The sequence below is a fragment of the Carassius gibelio genome, chromosome B1 (assembly GCF_023724105.1).
Source record: "Carassius gibelio isolate Cgi1373 ecotype wild population from Czech Republic chromosome B1, carGib1.2-hapl.c, whole genome shotgun sequence".
In the NCBI taxonomy this organism is placed as follows: Eukaryota; Metazoa; Chordata; class Actinopteri; order Cypriniformes; family Cyprinidae; genus Carassius; species Carassius gibelio.
In genome coordinates, this window is record NC_068396.1 from 16,392,084 (window position 1) to 16,419,526 (window position 27,443).

Consider the following 27,443-nt stretch of genomic DNA (forward strand, 5'->3'; position numbering starts at 1 on the left):
TCTGTTAATGCTCAGGAAATGAAAATTAATATTAAGCAGGTTCATTTGATAAATGCTGATTACCATGTATATACAGAAATACTCCAGTAGCTTTACAATTTACTTCGCAACTAAACATCCGTTTCAAAATAAAATCTTAATCAGAATATAAACCTTAATTGGAATTACAATTAAATTGGAATTTTAATTGGAATTACAACAAATAAAAACAGTTCACAGACTAAATGTTTTCATTTTTTTTATCTTCATTTTTAATAGTAAAAAATTTTCATATTTTATTTGTAATTTGATTCATGCAACATTTCAAATAAGGATCCTGCACATTTTTTTTATTTAAATCAAAATCATCATTCAGCAAACAATGATGAACATATACAGATTTATATACCAAAGGAGGTACACGCGCGCGCGCGCACACACACACACACACACACGTGTAGCTCAGGCCAATCATTCAAGAAGCTAGGAACTCTGAAAAGAGGACATATGATTATACACCCTTGAGATACACTGACTTAATCTGCTTAATCTTCTTTGAAAAGAAAGGCTTTTTTCTCTGAGATTACTCCCACATAAAAAGAAAAAGAAAGAAGAAGAAGAAAAAAAAAGCTGTGAGTAATATAGCTGGATGGGAAACAGCGACCTACCAGACTTTCAAAACAATTGGTCATAACAGTCTCAAAATACAATCTTGAAATAATACATTTTAATAATATTACTATGCTATTAATTATCTTAAGGTGATGTTTAATGATACCCCCCCTTAAGACAAATTTGCATTTACGTCCAATTATAACACCCATATTTATGCATGTGCAGTGTGATGGTGTGTTAAGGGAATTAAAAATAAACATTTTCTAATTTAGTAAGATAGCCCCCAACATATTTTCATAAATGCCACTTTTGTAAGATACTAACTTAACTATTCTATTTAAAAATCTATTTAAAACAATTTAGATTAATAACTGAATAACTGCTTATGTATCTTTAAAATATTGGCAAATAGATGTCATAATTGAAACACTATGAGCTCAAATTGAATGGGTCAATCAGATATTTTATGGGTTTTAAGTGAAGATGCCTGAAATGCATATGCAATTCATGGAACTCTTTAATAATAACCCCATGAATTATGCAAACAAATAGTAATAAAACTATTTAAATGGAATGAAAGTATTTACTGTGTGTTAGCTTGCTTATTGTTGGCAAAGGCTTTATCAAGTCCACATATCATTCTAACAAGGCACTATGCTTTTAATCATAGGCCAAGAGCTGTATCCAACCAAATACATTTGTTATGCTGTTTGCAAATGCTTGTTGAAACTATGGTTTTGGGAAACAGCAAAACATTGAACTACATTGTGAACTTTGGAGCATAGTTAGCTAACGATTCTTTTAGGAAACACAAACATTTGTTATTTGTTAGGAAAATTCTTAGAAATGTGGTTCCTTTTTATTTAAATGATAGATTGCAGAAAGACCAAGTTAACAGTGGTCCACTCCCCATTAACCATTTTATAACCCATTACAATTAAAATGGAATTCAAATTGTCCTAAGTTTAATATATTGCAATTTAGAATATACTCAGGTACAGAATATGTCTGTAATTATACATGTAAAGGATTAACCATTGTGAATCAAAAAAGAAAAAAAAGTTACAAATAGTCCTCAGAGGACAAAAATATCAAATGTCATAAAATTTAATACATTTTGGTCCAGAAATAGCAAAAACTACGACTTTATTCAGCATTGTTTTCTCTTCCGTGTCTGTTGTGAGCGAGTTCAAAACACTGCAGTTTAGTTATATCCGGTTTGCGAACGAATCACTTGCTGTAACCGGATCTTCTTGAACCAGTTCACCAAATCGAACCGAAACGTTTGAAACGGTTCGTGTCTCCAATAAGCATTAATCCACAAATAACTTAAGCTGTTAACTTTTTTAATGTTGCTGACACTCCCTCTGAGTTAAAACAAACCAATATCCCGGAGTAATTAATGTACTCAAACAGTACACAGACTGAATTGGTGTGAAGAGAGAACTGAAGATAAACACAGAGCCGAGCCAGATAACGAACAAACGACTGACTCGTTCACGAGCCAAGAACTGTTTCTGTCGGATGCGTCCGATTCGAGAACCGAGGAGCTGATGATACTGCGCATGTGTGATTCAGTGGGAAGCAGACTGACACACAGAGCATCTGAACCGAACTGATTCTTTTGGTGATTGATTCTGAACTGATTCTGTGCTAATGTTATGAGCGTGGGTAAACAGAAGGCTTGAATCAAGGGCAATCGTCGCCAAATGACGCCATTATGTCGAGCGCAAAAGAGAGGTTTATTGAATCGAACTGTCCGGAAGTACCGGTTCGCGGAAAAGAACCAAACTTCCCATCACTACTGGTGATCCGAAAACCAATGCAACTGGTTCTTGACTCGAGAACGAGTCAATCTTTCATTTGTTATCTGGCTCGGCTCTGTGTTCATTTTCAGTTTTCCCTCCACAGCAGTTCAGTCAGTGTACTGCTTGAGTACATGAATTACTCCGGGATATTGGTTTGTTTTAACTCCGAGGGAGTGTCAGCCACATTAAAAAAGTTAACAGCTTAAGTCATTTGTGGATTAATGGTTATTGGAGACGCGGACTATTTCAAACGATTAAGTTCGATTTGGTGAACTGGTTCATGAAGATCCGGTTACGTCGAGTGATTCATTCGCAAACCGGATACCACTAAACTGCAGTGTTTTGAACTCGCTCACAACCGACACGGAAGAGAAGACAATGCTGAGTAAAGTTGTAATTTTTGCTATTCTTGGACCAAAATGTATTTTCGATGCTTCAAAAAATTCTAACTGACCCTCTGATGTCACATGGACTACTTTGAAGATGTTTTTATTTCCTTTCTAAACATGGACATTATGCCGTACACACAATGGAGGAATGATGAAAATGTATTTATTTTTTTTATTTTTTTTTAATAAAACATTTTGAACTCGGATATTGATAGAAAATCAAAGCCATAAATATAAAAAAGTTGTGATCCAAATTTGAAGTTGAGATCTCAAAAAATGCTTTTAGTAAGATTTTGTATGGGTGCAATACCAAACTTTTTCCATTAGATCCCAGCAAAGCTCCACTGGCATACACAGTGGTGAAATTTGTGATTCACAGTAGAGTATAATTTCTCTCTCATTAACATTACAGGAACAAAAACATTTTTATTTTTTATTTTATTTAGGACACATACTGTACAAACCATACTCTGACATCCACACCAACATCCCCACACAATTATAGCTGCATAATTTATCTAAATGAGCCTATAAACATACATAAGTTTTATTTGCCAAACTTGAAAAAATGAAACCAGCTAGTAAAAAAAAAAAAGAAATAATTAAGATTTTATAATAGAATTATTATTATTTTATTTATTATATCTGCTTCATCATGCCTAGAGCTGATCCATACTGTTCGCGGAGGAAATACATCAACTTCGCGCAGTGGATTGCCAGATCGGCTTTCACGGAGTATGAAGCAGAGTCCGACCCGTGGTAGTCACATGTGATTGCAGCAAGCCCGCCAGCCACACTGTTATCAAGTCTGCCGACCGCCGCTCACTCCGAGACGTGAGTTTTGAGCTGTGTAGAGTAGAGCTTGTGGTTTATCATTTTTCCCAGTGCTGGCCCTTTCTAATAAGCGATATAAGCGGTTGAATAGGGCCCCGCGTCCATTAGGCCATGCGTTCAGATGAAGTTTGCTTGTGAGTTGTGCAAGAGACAGCACTATATATATATAAAAAATACACAATAGTGGGCCATCAGGGTCACATAAGCTGTACTGTTGTCTCTGCATATTGTAAATGTACTTCTAATCTTTTTTTTTCTTTTCTCGTGCAGCTATACATGTATAATATATATTTATGAGAAACAAAATACATTGACTCAGAGAAATGTATGATTATTTATTGATCTTTACACTTAAAACAAGGATAAAAAAAATATTCTGCCAATAGGGTCAGGATAAAGGTTTGTTATAAGTTAGCTTCATTAGTGATATATATATATATATATATATATATATATATATATATATATATATAAATATACACTAATCATATTAGCTTGGGTTTATTAAATAATACTAACAAACAAATACAACTTTTGATTTGAATAATGTATTAGTAAATGCTAAAACTGACTGGCATTTAAGGATCACTTTTAAAGTATTTTCCAAAGAATGTACAGTCATTTAATGAAAATGCAGGTCAGTTAAATCACTTTTCTATCCATATCACGTAATTTAAATACTAAAATATTTATCCTTTTTTAAAGTAATATTAAAATGAAAATCAAAATAAAACAATAGAAACCAGAGAAAGCTGAGCAAATGTACTTCTTTTTCCCCATCTATGATGTGAATCATTTGCCACTACCTCACATGACAGTGTTGCATCTGCTTCAGACTCCTTTGGTCTTGCTTCCTTCACCTCTCCTTCCAGCTTATCTGTTGCCACTACGTCGCCCTCAAGTGCTCTTGCCACTACATCACCTTACAGTGCTCTTTCCACTACGTCGCACTCCTGTGCTCTTGCCTCCATGTCACCCTCCAGCGGCGTTGCCACTGCCTCTCCCCCTCCAGTGCCATGAATTCACAGAAGGAGCTTATTGCTTTGCAAACATTTCAGCTCTTTCATCAGACCCAGCTGACTGGCCTGAAGTCTTGACAGATAGAGAAAGGGCTTATTTAGTTATTAGGGGACCAAGTGATTTGAATCTTAACCTTCAATTTCCAAAAGGACAAGATGGAAGAAGTTTTCATTCCCATTTCTGCTCCTTGTTAATTGGGCGAATTCAGACATTCCTGGCTTGTTTAGTCCATGAAAACTGATACAGTTTTTTTGCTGGTGTTGCAAATTGTTTTCAAAGGGGTCTTCAAAAATAAATCACAGCGGGGCAATGTGACTGGACTAATATTGGAGCAATCTCAAAACAGCATGAAAAAAGCCCAGCACATACACCTCACCTAAAGGATTATTAGGAACACCATACTAATAATGTGTTTTTGACCCCCTTTTGCCTTCTGGCATTGATTCAACAAGGTGCTGAAAGCTTTCTTTAGAAATGTTGGCCCATATTGATAGGATAGCATCTTGCAGTTGATTGAGATTTGTGGGATGCACATCCAGGGCACAAAGCTCCCGTTCCACCACATCCCGAAGATGCTCTATTGGGTTGAGATCTGGTGACTGTGGGGGCCATTTTAGTATAGTGAACTCATTGTCATTTTCAAGAAACCAATTTGAAATGATTCAAGCTTTGTGACATGGTGCATTATCCTGTTGGAAGTAGCCATCAGAGGATGGGTACATGGTGGTCATAAAGGGATGGACATGGTCAGAAACAATGCTCAGGTAGGCCGTGGCATTTAAACGATGCCCAATTGGCACTAAGGGGCCTAAAAGTGTGCCAAGAAAACATCCCCCACACCATTACACCACCACCAGCCTGCACAGTGTTAACAAGGCATGATGGATCAATGTTCAATTCCAAAATCTGACTCGACCATCTGAATGTCTCAAAAGAAATTGAGACTCATCAGACCAGGCAACATTTTTCCAGTCTTCAACTGTTCAATTTTGGTGAGCTCGTGCAAATTGTAGCCTATTTTCCTATTTGTAGTGGAGATGAGTGGTACCCGGTGGGGTTTTCTGCTGTTGTAGCCCATCTTCTTCAAGTTTATGCTTGTTGTGTCTTCACAAATGCTTTGCAGCATACCTCAGTTGTAACGAGTGGTTATTTCAGTCAAAGTTGCTCTTCTATCAGCTTGAATCAGTCGGTAAAATTCTCCTCTGACCTCTAGCACCAACAAGGAATTTTCGCCCACAGGACTGCTGCATACTGGATGTTTTTCCCTTTTCACACCATTCTTTGTAAACCCTAGAAATGGTTGTGCATGAAAATACCATTAACTCAGCAGATTGTGAAATACTCAGACTGGCACCAACAACCATGCCACACTCAATATTGCTTAAATCACCTTTCTTTCCCATTCTGACATTCAGTTTGGAGTTCAGGAGATTGTCTTGACCAGGACCACACCCCTAAATGCATTGAAGCAACTGCTTCATTGGTTGATTAGATAATTGCATTAATGAGAAACTGAACAGGTGTTCCTAATAATGCTTTAGGTGAGTGTATAAAAACTGTTGTGTCATGGAAAGAGCTGTAACTAAGTTTGAAAAAAGGACAAACAATTGACTGTACACAATTAACCCTCATAGAGGCTGAGAAGAGGCGTTGGCGTGAGGTTCTCCTGCGACTGATTGAAATAATTAAGTCTCTTGCAGAGAGAAACCTTGATTTCAGTGGCTCTGAAGAGAAATTAATGGTGCCCAACAATGAAAATTTCTTAAAAGAGGTTGAGCTCATGGCTAACTTTGACCCTGTTTTAAGAGAGCATGTCAGAATAACTGAAAATCAAGGAAACCACACAACCGATCTCAGCAAAACAATACAAAATGAACTGATCTCCTGCATTGGTGATCAACCGGTCAAAATGATGATGGCTGGCATCAAAGAATCAAACTATTTTTCGATAATCTTAGACTGCACACCAGATGTCAGCCACACTGAGCAGATGTCTGTGGTGGTTAGAACTGTCAGTCTACGAAAAGGCCCAGAGATAAAAGGAATAATTTCTGGGGTTCCTAGTTGCTCCTGAATCCACTGACTCTGGGTTGTCCTCTCTCATCCTGAAAAGACTGGAGGAACTAGGCATACCTTTAGTAATTGTCAAGGCCAGTCTTATAACAATGGAGTGCAAGTCAGGCTCCTTGAAAAAATCCATGCACACTTTATGTTCCATGTGGATCCTATACTCTCAACTTAGTTGTGGCAGATGCAGCTAAAAAGTCAGTAGTTGCAATTAACTTCTTTGGAGTTGTACAGAAACAGTTTACTCTTTTTGCAGCTGCACCCCAACGATATGCTATTCTCAAAGATCATGGTGACATCAGTTTAAAAAGCTGGAGTGACATCAGATGGGAAAGTCATCTGAAAAGTATTGAGCCATGCAGCTCCAGCCAGAGAAGGTGAGGGAGGCTCTGCTACAAGTGAGAGAGAATACTAAAGATCCAACAGTTAGTATTGAAACCCAGTCACTCGCTGAAGGAATTGGATCCTTCAGATTTCAAATCGGTCTTGCTGTCTGGTACAATATTCGGAGAGAAATTAAATGTCACCAGCAAACTCCTTCAGTCTGCTACCAAGCATCTGGATCAGGGATGGTAATTAGCACCCGCCACCAGCCAAATGCGGGTGTGTTTGTGTTGTGGCGGTTAAACTCTCTTCACCTACCGGCCACGGTGGCGGAAGAAAAAATTGCATACTGTTTCACCCAGCCGGTGGACAAAAACAAGTTAATTTTCATCCCTGGTGTGTGTACAACACGCAATAAAGTGTAATATCATCAGAAGCAGCTCCGTGGAGAAGGGCGGTGTAAAACGGGCTCGAAATGGCGGCGTTGTTCCCAGTACAGTGTTTGAAGCTGAAGTTAGTGCCACTGGCGGAGTGATATATTTGTTGGTTATTTACAGTATGTTTTATAGCACATGCTCATGAGATCGTGTGAAGAGTTTAATTTGTTATCACGCACAAGTTTCCGCATACTGTCACGTCTCTGTCAGACGCCGGTAAATTCATTTTCCTCCAGCATTCTGCAACATTGTAGAATATATGGACAGTGTGTGTTTATCTTGTTGTTTTTAACAGCATAATAAGAAAACTAACAAACTGTATTATCGGTCGCGTGTCTAATAACTGCTGTCTGGGGGATGCATTTTATTTCCAGTCTTCAAGTACTTTTTCAGAAGTTAGCTCTGTGGCTAGTAGGTCAACCCTCTACATTGCGTGTAATTCACTCATATGCGACTAAATCTTCCTTCTGGCTACTAAATGATGTCTTATATGAGCCAATGGCTAATAAATTCTCTGATTTTACTCGCCAGTGTGTTAGTTGGAGACTAGTTTAGCACAGATATTTTCACTCGCAAACACTCTCTGACTCTAGTCTCCGTCAGACGATCTATGCTTTTTTTTTTTCAATTCAATTTTTCAATTCAATTCAAGTTTATTTGTATAGCGCTTTTTACTAAATAAATCGTTACAAAGCAACTTTACAGAAAATTATGTTTCTACAATATTTAGTAGTAGCTAGTAGTTTGTGCACATTTGACAGGATTTTAGAAAAAATAAAAATAATAATAATAATACAAGACCTAGTCAGCTAGACGATGAACTATCAATATTATTAATTAAGTTATTATATGAATCAGTCACACATTTAGCAATAATTGTTAGTTCTGTTTGTTGATTCAAGGTAGCATCATCTGGGGTCCTCTGAGGGTCAGCATCATCTCTTCTCAGGTGTTCTGGATCCAGACTGGAGCTTGTTTAAATCCTAGTTACCACGGGATGTAAATCCCGTGGCGAAACATAGAAACAAAATACAGACATCATTAGCATAGCTGCTGATCCAACAAAGTAAAATTAGTTTAACCCAAGTTAATGAATAAAAATGCACCTTTGAACAGATGCAACTACACTCACAATTAAAAAGATACATTATTCGAATGCTTGGCGAAAGAGATGTGTTTTTAATCTAGATTTAAACAGAGAGAGTGTGTCTGAACCCCGAACATTATCAGGAAGGCTATTCCAGAGTTTGGGAGCCAAATGTGAGAAAGCTCTACCTCCTTTAGTGGACTTTGCTATCCTAGGAACGACCAAAAGTCCAGCGTTTTGTGACCTTAGGGTGCGTGATGGGTTGTAACGTGGTAGAAGGCTAGTTAGGTACGCTGGAGCTAAACCATTTAGGGCCTTATAGGTAAGTAATGATAATTTGTAACTGATACGGAACTTAATAGGTAGCCAGTGCAGAGACTGTAAAATTGGGGTAATATGATCATATTTTCTTGACCTGGTAAGGACTCTAGCTGCTGCATTTTGGACTACCTGTAGCTTGTTTATTGACGAAGCAGGACAACCACCTAGAAGTGCATTACAATAGTCCAGTCTAGAGGTCATGAATGCATGAACTAGCTTTTCTGCATCAGAAACAGATAACATGTTTCGTAGCTTGGCAATGTTTCTAAGATGGAAGAATGCAGTTTTTGTAACATTGGAAATATGATTTTCAAAAGACAAATTGCCAGTACATCCGTCTAGTTGCAGATTGTAATCTACAAGATTCTGTGTAGTGTTTTTTGGTCCAATAATTAGTATCTCTGTCTTATCCGAATTTAATTGGAGAAAATTGTGTGTCATCCAATCTTTTACATTTTTAACACACTCTGTTAGCTTAGATAATTGGGAAGTTTCATCTGGTCTCGTTGAGATGTATAGCTGAGTATCATCAGCATAACAGTGGAAGCTAATTCCGTATTTTCTAATAATATTACCAAGGGGCAACATATATATTGAAAATAGAAGGGGACCTAGGACGGATCCTTGTGGCACTCCATATTTTACTGATGATAAATGAGATGACTCCCCATTTAAGTAAACAAAATGGTAGCGATCGGACAGGTAGGATCTAAACCATCTTAGAGCCTGCCCTTGAATACCTGTATAGTTTTGTAATCGATCTATGAGTATGTCATGATCTATGGTGTCGAACGCAGCACTAAGATCAAGTAAGACTAGAAATGAGATGCAGCCTTGGTCTGACGCAAGGAGCAGGTCATTTGTAATTTTAACAAGTGCAGTTTCTGTGCTATGGTGGGGCCTAAAACCTGACTGAAATTCTTCATACAGATCATTTTTATGCAGGAAGGTGCTCAATTGAGCAGACACAACTTTCTCTAAAATTTTAGACATAAATGGAAGATTTGAAATAGGCCTATAATTTGCCAGTACACTAGGATCTAGTTTTGGTTTCTTAATAAGAGGCTTGATAACCGCCAGCTTGAATGGTTTTGGGACGTGTCCTAAAGTTAACGACGAGTTTATGATATTGAGAAGCGGTTCTTCGGCTACAGGTAACAGCTCTTTCAGTAATTTAATGGGTACAGGATCTAATAAACATGTTGTTGGTTTAGATACAGTGATAAGTTTATTTAGCTCTTCCTGTCCTATGGTTGTAAAGCACTGCAGTTTATCTTTGGGTGCGATGGATGAAACTGAAGTGTTAGACGCTGTAGAATCTACATTCGCTATTGTATTTCTAATGTTATCTATTTTATCAGTGAAGAAATTCATGAAGTCATTACTGTTTAACGTTGGTGGAATATTTGAATCAGGTGGCATCTGGTAATTTGTTAACTTAGCCACTGTGCTAAATAAAAACCTTGGATTGTTTTGGTTATTTTCAATGAGTTTGTGTATATGCTCTGCCCTAGCAGTTTTTAGAGCCTGTCTATAGCTGGACATACTGTTTTTCCATGCAGTTCTAAAAACTTCTAAGTTAGTTTTTCTCCATTTGCGTTCAAGACTACGAGTTAATTTCTTGAGAGAGTGAGTATTACTGTTATACCATGGTACAGTACGTTTTTCTCTAACTTTTTTCAATTTGATTGGGGCAACAGCTTCTAATGTATTAGAGAAAATAGTGCCCATGTTGTCAGTAATTTCGTCTAATTCGTGTGTATTTTTGGGTACAATTAGCAGTTGAGATAGATCAGGCAGGTTATTTGCGAATCTTTCTTTGGTGGCTGGAACAATAGTTCTGCCCAGACGGTAACGCTGCGACATATAGTTAATATCAGTTATACGCAGCATGCACGATACAAGGAAATGGTCTGTAATATCATCACTTTGAGGTACAATATCTATAGCAGTAAGATCGATTCCATGCGATATAATTAAATCTAGCGTATGATTAAAACGATGAGTGGGCCCGGTGACATTTTGCTTGACTCCAAAGGAGTTTATTAGGTCAGTAAACGCAAGTCCTAATGTATCATTTGCATTATCAACGTGAATATTAAAATCTCCCATGATTAGCGCCTTATCAACTGTAACTAGAAGGTCTGAGAGGAAATCTGCAAATTCTTTTAGGAATTCTGTATACGGCCCTGGTGGTCTATACACAGTAGCCAGAGCAAGAGATACATTAGATTTCTTTTGCATGTCTGACAGAGTAACATTTAGCAGAAGTATTTCAAAAGAGTTAAACCTGTATCCTGTTTTCTGGGTAACATTGAGAATATCACTATATATTGTTGCAACACCCCCGCCACGACCAGTCTGACGGGGCTCATGCTCTCTCATCCCTCTTGGAGGGATCCGCAACGCACCTGTATAATGTACCGTAAACTCTAGTGTTAAGGAGCACAAATCGCTGTCGCTTTCTCTCACACTCATAGAGAGAGAGAGAGCGAGAGAGAGAGAATTGATGTGCTACATTTAAACAATATTATTTGTTGTATTTTCCTGTCAAAATAGCGGTGTTCCTATGGAAGACTTGAGCTTTTAAGAACAGCTGGGTTTTCCGGTAGTGGGTGGAGTTAATGTGCGAACAGCAATCTCATTGGCTGGCGCTCACCTATTATCGTCCCTGTTTTTATTTCAGCAAAACATTTCAAGTGAACACACAAAACCTGATTAATATTCATGAATCCAGCAGCTCATTAATCCTTAGTAATCCTTAGTGTGTTTTATAGTCTTATCAGGAGTTTTGTTAGGGTTTTTTTTTTTTTTTCACAGAAACACTGAATGACCAAAAAAGCACCACCACCAGTCCAGTTAAAATGTTCAGTTAAAATGACTAATAAGCATTCAGACATGGTTATCAAGTTTACTTCTAAAGTTCTATTCTTAAATGATACTTTATTATAAAGCTTGACTGACTAAACTAAAATAATTACTAGCCAATGGCGATTCAATTGCCAAGGTGTCTGTAGAGAGGTTGTAAGTTATGTAGAAACAACACTGTATCACTACACATGTTTGACAGCTCTGGCGTGACGAGATGCGTAAAAAATGATGTATTAAAAATGCTGTGCATTCGTTTGTCGATGGTGTAAAAGTTTGCCAGCAGAGATTTCTTTCAGGGATACAGTGTTGAACAGGGGACTTTTCCCGTGTTCCCTCAACCACAAAAAAAATTTTTTTTTTTTTTTAAAAAAGTTAATTTCCATCCCTGATCTGGATATTGCTGTAGATCTCATCCATCAGACAAAAACTTCTCTCATGAGCTACAGGCCTACTGACTTTAATGATGCAGTCAAGACAGCAACCGAAAAGTGTGAGAAAATGAATGTTCAAGCAGTGCTTAAGGAGAAGAGGTTAAGAATCACAAAGAGACACTTCAGTTATGAAGCAACGGATGAGCCAGAGTCCGGTGCTGTAAAAAGAATGGAGGTTTCTTTCTTTTTTCTTTTTCTTTTCTGTTGTGGTGGATTGTGCCATCCAAATGATGCAGGACCATTTCAGCTCCCTGGGTCAAGTGAGAGTCAATTTTGGAGTGCTAAATAACTTTCAAAATCTTGATGCTCAAACAATAAGTCATCAATGTAATCAGCTTGGTTGAACACGGAGCACTGGAAGGGAGTCTGACATTGATTTGAAGACCTTGTCATGGAATAAGAAAGCCTTCAATCTCTCCCTAAACACAAAATGACAGCGCTGGAACCTACTTGCATTCCTGCATGATAAAAGGATTTGTAAGGTGTACCCAAACCTTTGAGTAGCTCGCATTTCATATACTCTCCCAGTGACATCAGCAGAGCGAAGCTTCTCAAAAGTTCAAGCTTATAAAAACCTACCTCAGATCCTCAATGGCACAATAATGTCTAAGTGCTCTTATCATAATTAGCAGCATCAATCATGAGGTTGGCAACCAGCTATCCCATGATGATAATACATTTTGCAAACAAAAAGGCAAGACGGGCGAGAATTTAGGCCTTGACAACAATACGACTTTCCTTGATGACATAGTTCCTTTTACTCCATAATGTCAGGTTCAATTGCACTGTTGTGAAACATTGTTTTGTAAACCATTTATTTTGTTAATCTGTCATTTGAATGTTGCTTATACTCTTTATTTGCACTCCAGTCTTAGAATTTTTTTTTAAATATTTATTTGTTATTTTAAATATGTATTTATTAATTACAATAACATACTTTGTGCAAAGTCATTTTATTAGAAGGATAGTGCTAGAACATGGTAATGAACACAATGTCTAAACCTTCTTAGTTATGTTGTGTTTGTCCTAATTACATTGATACATCACACACATTGAAATGATTATGTTAAACATTAATTGGTAAAATGTATATTCAAGCACAACATTGTAGTTAATTTGACATATTATCCTTATTACAGCAGTCTGATGCGATATGTCTCAATGTAGGATGAGTATGGTATGTTGGGGGATGGGGGCCCCCTTTTTGAAATCTGCTTAGGGCCCCCAAAATGCTAGGGCCGGGCCTGGTTTCTCCGATCACAAATGCAGACATGGTTTTATGTTTCCGCGGTGCGATATGCAACTCAACATGTAAAAACACAGTATATGTCAATATAATCAGTAATTATGTCCCCACTGGATGCAACAAATGCCTCGTTTGTAATGGGATTTATTGGTTTTGTCTCACTGCCCCGGGAGACGACATCACAGTATGGTAAGGGGCATAACATTTCCGTCACACGCTTGAGGTATTCAGCCAATCAAAACGCACTGAATAGCTGGCCAATCAGTGTACACTTTGTTTTTCAGAACGATTAGCTTTGTAAAAATCAACACATTTAAGAAAGGCGGTGCATAGAGGAGGAACTAATGTATGTATGTAGAAAATGTAAACTGCATAATCATGTTGCATTACACCAACTACACAACATAATGTTCTTTTATCAATGTCATATGACCCCTTTAAAAGGAAATGAGTGTTAAATATTAAAATTCCAATAAAAATACACACCTGTGCCAAAATGTATGAAGTTGACATCAACACAGGCGAAATTATCTAAAAAACAAAACTGAAAAAGTCAAAATTGTCCATAAGGTCACACAAGGGTTAAATTAGAGCTTGCCAAAAGGTATCGTATCAACCTTGTTACCTAAAAGGAAGCGCTGTGCTACGGACTAGGTGGATGGCACTCACATGAAACCCAATGTGACAGCAGCACATGGAGAAGAGATATTTCCACACCCCCCCCCCCCCTCCAGGCAGGCGGTCTTAAAAATATTCCCCTGAGTCCGTGCCTCCAGGATTACAACCACCAAAGATTACCGATTTACAAATAGAACAGATAGATGGACAAATGAAGGAGGTTATGTGAGGATGTCCTCCCTTGATTTGTGATTGTCTGCATGGCAGAGATGCATGCACATCCCTTGGGCTGGACAGACAGTACCAGGAATGCAGCATCCCTCTCCTATTATTATGCGTGTGTGTGTAATTAAGGGCAGCTGAGAAAGCTCATGCATAAAGATGGATAGAGGAGACATGTGACATGAATTCAGGGGGAATGGATTTTATGTGCTCTAAATGTTTAATAATAATAAATCTAATACAAAAATATTAAATTAAATAATAAATGTATCTATTGTTATGTAAAAAAATGTTGTCACCAAACATAACACTGGATGAAACAAAAATAATAATTAAAAAAAAAACTGTATAATGTCTTATGCTTTGAACGTCAAGTTTTATTTATTATTATTTCTTTAATCGGAATTTAAATTCACATATGAAAGAAAATTCCAGAACAATGAAGAAAAGAAAAGCAAGGGACAGCCTGTAAACAAGTGTCTGAAGACATGGGAGCCCTTACTGGAATGCATAAATGACTTAATGCTGAGGGAGACAGAGGAGCACAGAATCCAGGATGACACAGCAGTGATGCAGCTCATTTTTGATGTGCATCATATACAGAGATTCATATACATTCTAAGAGTAGCAAGAAGAGCACAGTATGGCATCATACCTAATATTCATAAAATACCAAGGACGTGCCCGCGTCAATCCAGTGTCATTTTGATGCTGTGGGAAACGTTACTGTGATGGTGATGTAATTTTTAAGCCTCACAAAGCTCTTAAGTAACAGCAGGATGAGCCCCTGCCTTGGCATGTGGTATCATCAGACTACAACCAAGTAATGATTGGTAGAATAGAATAGAATAGAATACAATAGAATAGAAAACCATAAAAGGGAAATATAAGCAAGGTTGGTAGAAAGTCATGGTTATAACTTTGTATAGGAAATGCTATACGTCAAAGAGATTTACAAAGAAACAGCCAAAATTATTTCTCACCCAACTTTGGAATCAAAAATGAAAATTCTGTCATAATTTAATCACCAGTTTCTTTCTTCTGTTGAAAAGTTGCCAGTAGCCATTGCCTTCCATAGTATTTTTTCCACATACTATGGAAGTCAGGGCATAGCAACTATTATTTAGAATATCTTATTTTGTGTTCAACACAAAGAAACCTGAGGGTTAGTAAATGAAAGAGAAAACTGGAAGCAGATGGGATTAGTGATATTTTCATTTGGAAGACAAATTAGTGTATTTATATCCATTTACTGCATTAGACCAAAAGGCCTAAACATTTTTCTCCGACCAGATGAAACCAATAACTGAGCATTCATTAGGATCAGAATCTAATTTTGATATTTGCCACACAGATCAATTACTGCCAAAAGATTCTATAAGTATATTAGGGTGCTTGAAATGAAATGGCTTTAATGTGTCCAGAGTGTTACAGATAAATGGCAAATGGCCTAAACGTACACATAGTGCTATTAAAATGCATTGGTACTGACGGTTCACAAACATCTATTAATTCACAGCTTTTATTTTTAAGCATGACTGTCTGGAACATGTTCTTCTCTCTGTACTGTAAAAGTCTGAACATTTATTTATTTATTTTGCTTTAGATTTTACATTGGAGATCAACAGCGATGCAACACAGTTCCAAAATGTTGATCATACAAAAGTAAACAACCACACTTAACATCAAACGCAGCAACAGGCCCAACAATATGCAGAATTATTCACATTACATACTTTTTGTTTTGGTTTCTAAATGTCTCTGTAATTTTTATAATTGCATGCTTTTGAAATCAAAAATACACTGCACAAAGCTCATGGTGGTTAGCACAAACTATTTTTTGTTTGTCCTCATTTCAAGTTAATCTAAAGTTGTCCATCAATGCGGTTTTTCAGGGACTGTACTGATTTAATCCTTGATACAAGATCAACCGTTTAACACTAGAAAGGCAGTCTATCCTCAAAGTACCATTTTAGGAGACAGTATAATCTGCTTCCTAAAATTTATTTGTATAAAATTTATATTTTTTACATATATACATACAGCCAAGTATGGTGACCCATACTCAGAATCCGTACTCTGCATTAACCCATCCAAAGTGCACACACACAGCAGTGAACACACAAACCATATTTAATACTCATAAGAGAGAAAAAGAGAGGACATATTTAAATATGTTACATTTGATATATAAATATCCAACATATTTAAAAGATCACAGTTTGTACTCTTTAATAACGATAAAGTCAAAGATTATTTCAAAACCACTGGCTTGCCAAGTATGCACTATGCAGTACAGCTGACAAAGATGTAAACAGGAAAGTGCACTGCAATAAGCAATGTCTAGAATTTGTAATCGAGAAAGCAGAATGAAACATCATTCATGTTTAGGACAGACAGTGTGGTGCATAAGCAGTGCCTTATATCAAAGAAAGCAAGGGATTAGCTTACACTTCTAAACTTTTAAGTACAGTATTGTATATGACTGAAGAAACACAGGGAATAACTCATTCATGACAATGCCAGCTTGCAAATTACACCTTTTAAATATCCCCAGATACCTTAGGGGTAAATGGGAGGAAGATGATCTGCAATTTTTGCTTCACATCCTTTAAGCTACATGTGATAAAATGAAAAATGTAGTAGAAAAATGGCAACTGAACTTTATTTGCAGGCTCAAAATAACCCTCAGTTAAAGAGAACCTATATTACAAGCTCATAGAATTTATGTCTATTTTTAAACAACAAACCAAAATCTCTCCATATATGTCCATGCCGAGCAGACAAATTCCATGAAATCTCACTTCTCTTTTATGTAACTACCACCCATGTCAAGAAAAAGGCGATGTGCTAAAACAAGTGTTAAAAAGCTTGAGCAGTTATGAATAATTATTTTTGAGTGATTTTGAGAAGAGCACTTACTGATAAATTATGAGTATATTGAGAATATTACATGGACTGCTTATTGTATCTCAAGGTCAAGCAGTATTTATTTATATTTTGGAGATTATTTGAGTAATTTCACATACTTGTGGAACAAATATAGACAAATATTTACTATACAAGCTAATTTTCAAATAACACAGGTAAAACAGGACAAACCTGCCTCTACATAACTGAAAAAAGGTAAGGTAAATAAGGGAGGAAAAAAAATCATCACTCCAGGCACTATATTTTGTCACGACTGCAAGATTGCATGAAGGCTGGGTATAAAGCACACAGCAAGCTGTGAGATGAAGCAGTGAGTTTGAGGAACCATCTGTTCTATAGAGCAGCTCTGAGTCATGCCACCCTCTCCACTGTGCAGCGTGCACTGATGATGTCAGAGCCTGACGATTGGTCAGAATGAGACAGATTATGTTGTTTAATGTCAGACAGTGAGATTTAAACCCAGCTCCACAACTCACAGAATTTTACATTTCCTTCAAAACATATAGTTAAGGCGAGGGTTTTCAAACACTTCCTTGTTTCAACCTTGTTCCTGGATTTTCTTTTGGAATCAAACAGGAACAGGTTTGAATTATAGGATGCTAGGGTCATGCCTTCAGCATGTGAGAGCAGTGGTTCCAACAGTTGTGTGGTTTCAAAACTTTCCTTAAAATGATAGAATATTCCACCAAAACCCTTTCCGGAACAAACCAACAGTGTTCAATGTTCATTCCTGTATCAATGCATGGGCGAAGCTTCAGGCAAGGACACTAGATGGACATAACAGACCTGGGACTGAGGCTAGTCTGATGGCACCAGAACATACTGCTACTGAATCTGGTTTAATGCTGCTATGTCTTAAAATGTAACACAAATAAAATTTAGAAAGCAATTCACAAAACATACATATATATATATATATATATATATATATATATATATATATATATATATATATATATATATATATAGGCAAAGCACTGACTTAAAAATATATTTAAAAATATTATACTATACTACACTAGGCTATTAAAATAAATAAATAAAATTGAAATAGAAAAGAAAAATTAAAATGCATTACAATGTTGTTGACTAAAGCCTATGTAGTGGCTTAGGGCATCATGGAATTGAAGTGTCACAGCATCACGACTGCTTTAGAGGGCATTGAGGTCAATTTAAGGGTATGGGCTATTATGTAACAACTTTCAGTAACGCATCTTAAATATTCATGTTCACGCGTTTTAATTTCATCGGTGCTAATCACATCTATTGAAAACCTCACGGAAAAAAAACTCTCGAGCATTCATTCATTCTAGCATCTAAATGAAATGGTTGTGGATGACATAAACAGATCTGACTAGCCTGTTGGTATCAATGTTAGTGCATGTATATGATTATACAGCTTATTACGTTGCGTTCAAAGCAGCACACACTGTTCAGCGTGAAGATCCGCATTACGATTCAGGACACAAGCTGCTCGGTCTGCTGTAGCACTGCAGCAAACCCATTTTCACGCGTGAAATGGTCAACAGAACGTTGAATCACAATGCCATTGCACCTTACCTGAGTGGCTTTGTGGAATTGTTTCTTCAGTCCCGCTACAGACATGATTCCGACTGGACTAGTGCCGTTTCTGTCCTAAAGTCTGAATATGCTGTGCTAAAATATAAATACGCTAAGAGGTAACAGTGGATGTGAGACGTTTCGAGATAAACCCGAGTACGTTGGGAATCACCACCACAAGCGTAGGCTGATTATAGCAGCTGATCATGACGCGTCAGTGACATCATGCGTCAGGTACCGCCTCTCCTCAGATTACATCAAAGCCCGTCCTCCTTTAGGGGAGAGGATCCTTCAAGGTTAATTCAACGCCAACAGGTAGAAATTAGAGGCAGCTCTGTTTGAATGGAGGTCAGAGGAGAAAATGCATTAGTAAACTGAATAAAGTCTTGAGTCTGCAGAATAATCTTCAACATCACATGATGTTTGTTTTGAGATGCTACTGTTCATAAATTCGGTAGGCCTGGTGGAATGATTAAACATATAAATGATTCCTATTACCCTATAATTAGAAAAAGAAGTAGAAAGAAAGTTACGTGACGTGACATATAGGTAAGTATGATGACCTATACTCAGAATTTGTACTCTCCATTTAACCTATCAAAAGTGCACACACGTAGCAGGGAACACACACACCATGAATACACACCCGGAGCAGTGGACATCCATTTATGCTCGGGGGGCAGTTAGGGGTTCGGTGCCTTGCTCAAGGGCACCTCAGTCATGGTACTGATGGCCCAAGACTCAAACCCACAACCTTAGGATCAGGAGTCAAACCATCTAACCATTAGGCCATGACTTAATTAGCATAGCAATCTAGTTTTAAACACATCAAATATCTGTGTCCTACTGAATCCAACAATTAGAATCAATCAGTGTCGTGATTTTGTGATTCATCTGTTGTCATTTTCTGAAAAGTATTTAGAATTTGCCTATAAATACTTTAATTGTATATACCCTGTTACCTTATGATCCCAGACAAATCTTAAAGGCAGTGTAGGTGATCTGGTTCAAAAAAATTATTATTATTATTATTTTTTTTTTTTTATGCTGGTTGAAAGGCTCTTCACATCCTGATAGCAATCACTAACTTAAGTGGTCTACATTTATTTATATTTACATTTACATTTAGTCATTTAGCAGATGCTTTTATCCAAAGTGACTTACAAATAGTTTAAAACGATTCAGTTCGATTTGGTTCGAACTGGTTCGAAAAGATCTGGTTACATCGAATGATTCGTTCGTGAACCGGATATCACAAACTGCTTTGTTTTGAACTCTCTCACAACAGACACGGAAGAGAAGACAATGATGAATAAAGTCGTAATTTTTGCTAATTTTGGACCAAAATGTATTTTCGATGCTTCAAAAAATTCTAACTGACCCTCTGATGTCACATGGACTACTTTGATGATGTTTTTCTTACCTTTCTGGACATGGACAGTATACCGTACACACAGCTTCAATGGAGGTACTGAGAGCTCTCGGACTAAATTTAAAATATCTTAAACTGTGTACCAAAGATAAATGGGATAAATAAGTCTTACAGGTTTGGAAAAACATGAGGGTAAGTTTTTAATGACATAATTTTAATATTTGGCCGAACTAACAATTTATGGTTAAAATTGGTGCTGCAGTTCAAAGTCAAAATATTATTTCTTCCTCTCCCTCCTCCTCAGACTCGATGCTCATTGTAAGATTGAGGACATGCAATGGGAATGAGCACAACCGACAATGGAAGTTGATCAACAAGCCTTCCACTGTAAACTGAGTTGATCATTCTGTGTTTACATATACCTCTGATCACAGCTTTTTCAATGGATGTCAAGCGATTTTAGGCTTGGGAGAATCTGTAATCTCTGTCCCAGTTCGTTTGTGACTTCCATAGCTGCAGTACACTGTATTTTCCGCCAACTCGGGATGTCGAAATTCTATTGGGTAAACTGCCAGTGGGAGGAATCACACACCAAAACAAAAACAGATATTCTGACATGGAATGCAGATTTCAAAAAATAGAACTTGCTGGAGCATTGTTTTACCAAGAAACTAGTATATAAATTTAGCATGTTTCCTAAATATCTGCAAATGCATTATGGTATTTTTATCCTTTAGTACAGTATGTACTAATTAATTTAAATTTATATATTACATAAATTACTACATAAGCAGTGACCCATGCTGGCCTCCCTTGTCCCATTTCTTGTCTACTAACCACTGACTGATACAAAAGCAGCAGTGCTGAATGCTGATCAGGCGGACTTAACCAATAAGCGAGGTAAACGGCCGCTCAGGGCCCCGGGGAATTAGGGGGACCCATCTGATAGGCCTATTGGTGAAACATATTTGCAGTGTTGAGCAATGTAGACAATCACAGACCTATCATCTAATTTAATAAACGCAATGACCTGTAATGTTAAAGTTAGAATCAATCCACCGCCAGTATTATTATTATTATTAGCTTACCACTTTAAAATGGCTTTTTGGTGGCTTTTAGTCAGAAAATGTAACAAAATGACACACATATACAGCAAGATAATATAATTTCACTTACCTGTAAAAGTCTGTGTTAACCCTTGGAAAAAATACTAAAGGATTCCAATAAGATAATTGTACAGGATTCTTATTTTGGAACCATTCCTATAGGATTCTGATAGGAATTGTCTTATAGGAAATACATACATTTTCTGTAGGATTATTCCTATAAGATTTTAATTGGATCCAGTTGGGTGACTGTTCATGTCTATATGGGATTTTTTTTGTTTTTGTTTTTGTTTTTCTAAAGGTGCACTTTTCCACTGTATTTGTTTTACTAACAAATAGTACTTACAGTTTGCTTAAACTCACCCTTAAGTAGACATTGCCCATTGTATGTTTCACAGCCCGCAGTTACAGTATAAACAACATGGGAGGTGATTTGTGCAGCATTGTCAGCACACAGCATAAGCGCAAACATTTCTAAGGTGCTGATAATGGATTGATGACTCACACACACACACACACACAAACACACACACACACACATCCAATGCAAATATCCACTAGACCAGTTGTAGACTTGAAAGGAGTGAGGATAAAGATATAAAGCATACACAGGAGACCAGAAGTTAAAGGTGCTGTAGGGAACTTTTGTAAAAAAAAATATTTTTTACATATTTATTAAACCTGTCATTATGTCCTGACAGTAGAATATGAGACAGATAATCTGTGGAAAAAATCAAGCTCCTCTGACTCCTCCCAGTGGTCCTATTGCCATTTGCAGAAAGTCATGCACTCCCGGTAAAAAACAACCAATCAGAGCTGCGGTCCGTAACTTTGTTTGTGTTCAAAATGTAGAAAAATGAACATAATAAGCGAGTACACCATGAATCCATTTTCCAAACCGTGTTTTTAGCTTGTCCTGAATCACTAGGGTACACCTATAATAAGTGTTTATATTCGGACTATTTTAGATTGCTTCGGGGGTACCGCGGCGGAGTAACCCAGTACCTTTGTGATTCTTCATAGGGATAAACAGAGAGAAGTAGCTCCGGCTACAATGTTCTTCCGCAAGACGCAAGCAGTTCTGTTTATTAACCGCTAGAGCGTCCAAAGTTCCCTACTGCAGCTTTAAATATAAAAATAACACTTTAATGTAATAACAACAACAACAATAATAATAATAATAATAGCAAATACACTTTGATATCGTAACTCAGTTTAATTAAAGGGACTTTGGCATAAAAAACTAAAAACTTGTGTTAAAATTGCATTTGTTGAACTATTGCAGAATAAACCTTTGTTTAATTGTTGAAGGTGTACATACGCTAGACGGTAAAGTAATTTTTTGATGTAAAAACACATACATCTTTATATGTATAGTCACAAACATCTGGCAGGAAAACTTTTAAGTATTGCAGGTGAGCACATAACAACATGAAACCGACATCTGAGTGAGTGATATGTGTGTGCTATTATGTAGGAAATTTCACTGTTGTCAACACAAGATTCTATACCCCTCCCAGTCAACGAGAAACTGCCGACCACGCCCTCGGGGACGAACATCAAGGAGTCTACAGACTCGATAGACAGGGGAACCCTCGATGCAGATGGGAGAGGAGACGGGATGGGGGGAGGGCGAACAACAGGTTTAAGACAAGAAACATGAAACACAGGGTGGACACGATGGAGATTAGATAGCAACCTAAGTCTTACCAGGACAGGACTGAGGACACTAACGACGCGGTACGGTCCAATAAATTTGGGGGCCAATTTACGAGATTGGAACTGGAGAGGCAGATTCTGAGTCGATAACCACACCCTTTGACCATGAACGTACCGAGGGCTCTTAACGCGGCGCTTGTCAGCAGCCCCGCGAGTGATAGCGCGAGACTTACGCAGGGCGGATCTAACCGCTCTCCAAGTACGTCTGCAACGTTGGACAAATGTCTGGACCAATGGGACGTTAGACTTGGGGTTAGAGGATTGAAAGAGGGGCGTTTGGTACCCCAGACAGCATTGAAAAGGCGACAGTCCGGTGGCAAAAGAGGGGGCGGAATTATGCGCGTATTCTGCCCACGGGAGTTGCTCGGACCATGACACGGGGTTACGGAAAGCGAGGCTGCGTAAAATGCGTCCAATGGTCTGCTTAGCGCGCTCGGCTTGTCCATTGGTCTGGGGGTGATAACCCGAGGAGAGACTGACAGAAGCTCTGATGAGGCGACAAAACTCCTTCCAGAAAAGGGAGGAGAATTGAGGACCTCTATCAGACACGATATTCTCGGGGAGACCGTGAATCTTAAAAATATGCTCGACGACAATCTGGGCGGTCTCTCTCACGGAGGGGAGTTTAGAAAGAGGGACAAAACGGGCTGCCTTAGAAAAGCGATCGATAACAGTGAGAATTACAGTATTTCCTCCCGAAGGAGGAAGCCCTGTAATAAAATCGAGAGCAATCTGAGACCAAGGATGCGACGGAACAGGTAAGGGTCTGAGGAGACCCGAGGGAGGTTTGTTGCTGACCTTGGTCTGAGCGCAAACGAAACAGGATGCTACAAAAAGACGGATATCGCGTTCTCGAGTGGGCCACCAGAATCTCTGTGAAACAGAGGCGATAGTACCTCTAACGCCTGGGTGCGCAAACAGTTTAGAGGAATGACCCCACTGGAGAACAGCGCAGAGTGCGGAAGAGGGCATGAATAGTAATCCCCTGGGGCAAAGACATAAATTGTCTAGACACGTCAGGAGAGATGAGAATAGGCGCGGAAGAAAACAAAAACCTAAGACGCTCAAAGGCCTTCTGCGTGGCGTCACTCCAAACAAAACGGGTCTTAATAGAAGTAAGCGCGGTGAGGGGGGCTACCACCTGACTAAAGTTCAAAATAAACTGGCGATAGAAATTGCCGAAACCTAAGAAACGCTGAAGCTCGACGCGAGAGTCAGGAATAGGCCAGTCGGTGACCACGCGGACCTTAGCGGGGTCCATACTTATCCCCTGAGCGGAGATAACGGAACCGAGAAGGGTGACGGACTGGGCATGAAAGGTGCATTTCTCGGCTTTGACGAATAATTTGTTCTCCAACAGTCGTTGAAGGACCTGACGAACGTGCAACACATGAACTTGGAGAGAAGATGAGAAGATTAGTATATCGTCGAGATAAACGAAGACAAAAACATTAAGCATGTCACGGAGAACATCGTTGACTAGAGCTTGAAAAACTGCGGGAGGGTTAACAAGGCCGAAGGGAAGAACCCGATATTCAAAGTGACAGAGGGGGGTATTAAAAGCAGTCTTCCACTCGTCTCCCTCTTTAATGCGAACAAGGTGATAGGCATTGCGGAGATCTAGTTTTGTGAAGAACTGTGCCCCCTGCAGGATCTCAAAGGCGGATGACATAAGTGGCAAGGGATAACGGTTCTTAACAGTTATGTCATTTAAACCTCTGTAATCGATGCAGGGGCGTAAAGAGCCGTCCTTCTTCTTCACAAAAAAAAAACCCTGTGCCAGCAGGAGAGGAAGAGGAGACAATGGTACCTGCGTCCAATGATTCGGAGAGATACTTCTCTAGAGCCACGCACTCGGGAACTGAGAGGGAGTAAAGTCTCCCCCGGGGAGGGGTGGTGCCAGTAAGGATGCTCGATGCTGCAATAATAGGGTCGGTGCGGAAGAAGAGATGCGGCCCGGGAACGACTGAACACTGCTCGCAAATCGAAGTACTCCTCAGGTACTCCTGACAAATCACCCGGTTCCTCCTGAAAAACAGAAACAGAAGACACGGGAGGGACAGCAGACATCAAACACTTAACATGACAAGAAAGATTCCATGAAAGAATGGAGCCCATAGGCCAGTTAATTTGGGGGTTATGCTCAACGAGCCACGGATGGCCCAAAACAATGGGGTTATTCGGGGAGTGAAAAACCAAAAAGGAAATAGTCTCACGGTGATTGCCGGAAACGGTGAGACTCAAAGGAGCAGTAGCATGGTGCACCCTGGTGAGAACCCGACCATCCAAGGCAAAGACAGTAGAGGAATCTTGAAGATCGATGAGAGGAATACGGTGCTCAAGAGCCCATGCTTCGTCCACGAAATTCCCCTCAGAACCGGAGTCTAAGAGAGCTTGACAGGAGTTGGAGGAGTTGGACCAGGGCAGGTGTACTGGAAAGGTGGTGCGTGGGCGTGACGGAGGGTCCAGAGAAGATGCGATTACCAGTTACCCTCTCTCTACTGGTGAGCTTTGGCTTTTAACGGACAGCCGGTAACAAAGTGCTTGTCAGAGCCACAGTAAAGGCAGAGCCGATTGATGATGCGGCGCTGGCGCTCGGCAGCCGAGATGCGGATCCCGTCAAGCTGCATGGGCTACGGGGCTGCCATCGAAGCGGATGGAGAGCTGATCCCAGGAGGTAGAAAGGGTGTGGGCTCCGTGTTGCGAGTGTGTCGTCGCAGCTTGAAGCGCTTCTCAATGCGCAGCGCCAAGTCGATGAGAGGATCGAGGCGTGATGGGGCCTCGCGTGACAGAAGCTCATCCCTGATCTCAGCGTCCAGTCCCTCGATGAAACGCGCCACAAGCGCGGGCTCATTCCATCCACAGGTGGTGGAGAGAGTACGGAACTCCACGGAAAACTCCGCAATCGAACGCCCTCCCTGGAGGAGAGTGGACAGCACACGTGAAGCCTCGGGGCCGTGGACGGATCGGTCAAACACCCGTAACATCTCCTCCTTAAAATGGGTGTACTGGCTAACACAGTCTCCATCGGCATTCTACACAGCCGTTCCCCACTCACGAGCCCTTCCCTTGAGCAGAGAAATGATGTAGGCGATACGAGTGCGATCCTGGGCATAGGTGTTAGGCCGAAGTGAGAAGACAACCTCACATTGTGTTAGAAAAGACATACACTCTGTCTGCTCACCCGCATAGCAGGGGGGATTGTTCACACGGGGCTCAGCAGCGTCCGCAGCCTTGCAGGCCGAGTCCATGCGGAAAAGATGGAATTGTCTGGTTAGCTCGACCATTTGGGCGGCTAGGGTCTCGACAGCTTGAGGAGCAGCAGAAAGTTCCTCCTCGTGTTTGCCCAGCATGACTCCCTGGATCTCCACCGCGGTCTTGACAGGATGCTCATCTGCCGGGTTCATGGTGGTTGGATTATTCTGTCACGGAACAGAGAGAGAGAGAACCCAGGAGGCGAATGGCAAGTAAATCTTCTTTTAATAGAAATAAGGCAAAGCCGCAACTGCCGATAAACTAAGGCAGAGTACAGGGATAATTCCTGGTCGAAACAATAAGCCTAAGCGGCTGGTCCGGGAGGCCGGTGATCAGCGAGACAGGGCACAGGTGAGGCGGCGGACCCCTCATTACTCCTCACGGCAGACAACTGAACAAAACAGTCCATGCAAAACTCTCCAGACGCCTCGACAAGACTAATGGTCTGTAGGAAAAGCACAAAAAGCGTCAGTAACATCCAAAGGGGTTTGTAATAATCCAACAGGGAATGGAGAGAAACAGAGCTAGAAATAGAGAGCCTAATGATAGGAGATAGAGAGCAGGTGAGCGGAGGAGAACGAGGAACAGCTGAAGATGATGAGTAGAGATAAGTGAGCGCAAAGAAAAATAAAGAACCATCAGATGGAGACAAAGATAAAAAAGAGAAAGAACTGGGCTCATGGCAGAAAGGGTCTCCAAATGCATTTTGATTTTGACCTGTTATTTAAAGGTGAAGTCTGTACGATTTTCTTTTTTGTCAAAATACATTCCCTTAAGCCAATAGATGGGTTATTGACTAACATTCATGGGTTTATATCCCCCCAAAATTTTAAAGGGGGGGTGAAATGCTCGTGGAAAGTGCAGTTTGATGACAGCATCGCATGTTGTTTACTTGATGTGCTTACACGCCGATAGCTAAGTTAACAACACAAGAGATATTTGAAGCAGTTTTACTCGTGCAGTTTGATGACAACATCGCATGTTGTTTACACGCCGATAGCTAAGTTAAAAACACAGAGATATTTGAAGTAGTTTTACTCACCGCCTGCGGTTCCAACACACGATCGTGACCCTTTTTCATTGGGACTGCATTATCCTTGCATTATAACAATGTGCAAATCCGGAATCAAACTGGGCTTTGTTTGTAAAACAAGCATCTTCGAAATGCAGGGGAACAAACACAAACACTTGCACAACTCCGTTGATGCTCTGTAAAAATAAACTCCATCCA

General features: G+C 39.3%; 1 protein-coding gene across 1 annotated transcript in view; it reads right to left on the bottom strand.

Annotated features, from left to right (window-relative positions):
- The window catches only part of sh3gl2a (SH3 domain containing GRB2 like 2a, endophilin A1), a 30,468-nt gene extending 11,507 nt beyond the window's left edge, over window positions 1-18,961 (bottom strand). Inside the window, exon 1 of the mRNA XM_052545627.1 lies at window positions 18,761-18,961. Within this exon, the coding sequence (XP_052401587.1) occupies window positions 18,761-18,805 (45 nt within the window). The 5' untranslated portion in view covers window positions 18,806-18,961. The remainder of the gene's footprint in view (window positions 1-18,760) is intronic.
- Between the last annotated feature and the right edge of the window lie 8,482 nt (window positions 18,962-27,443).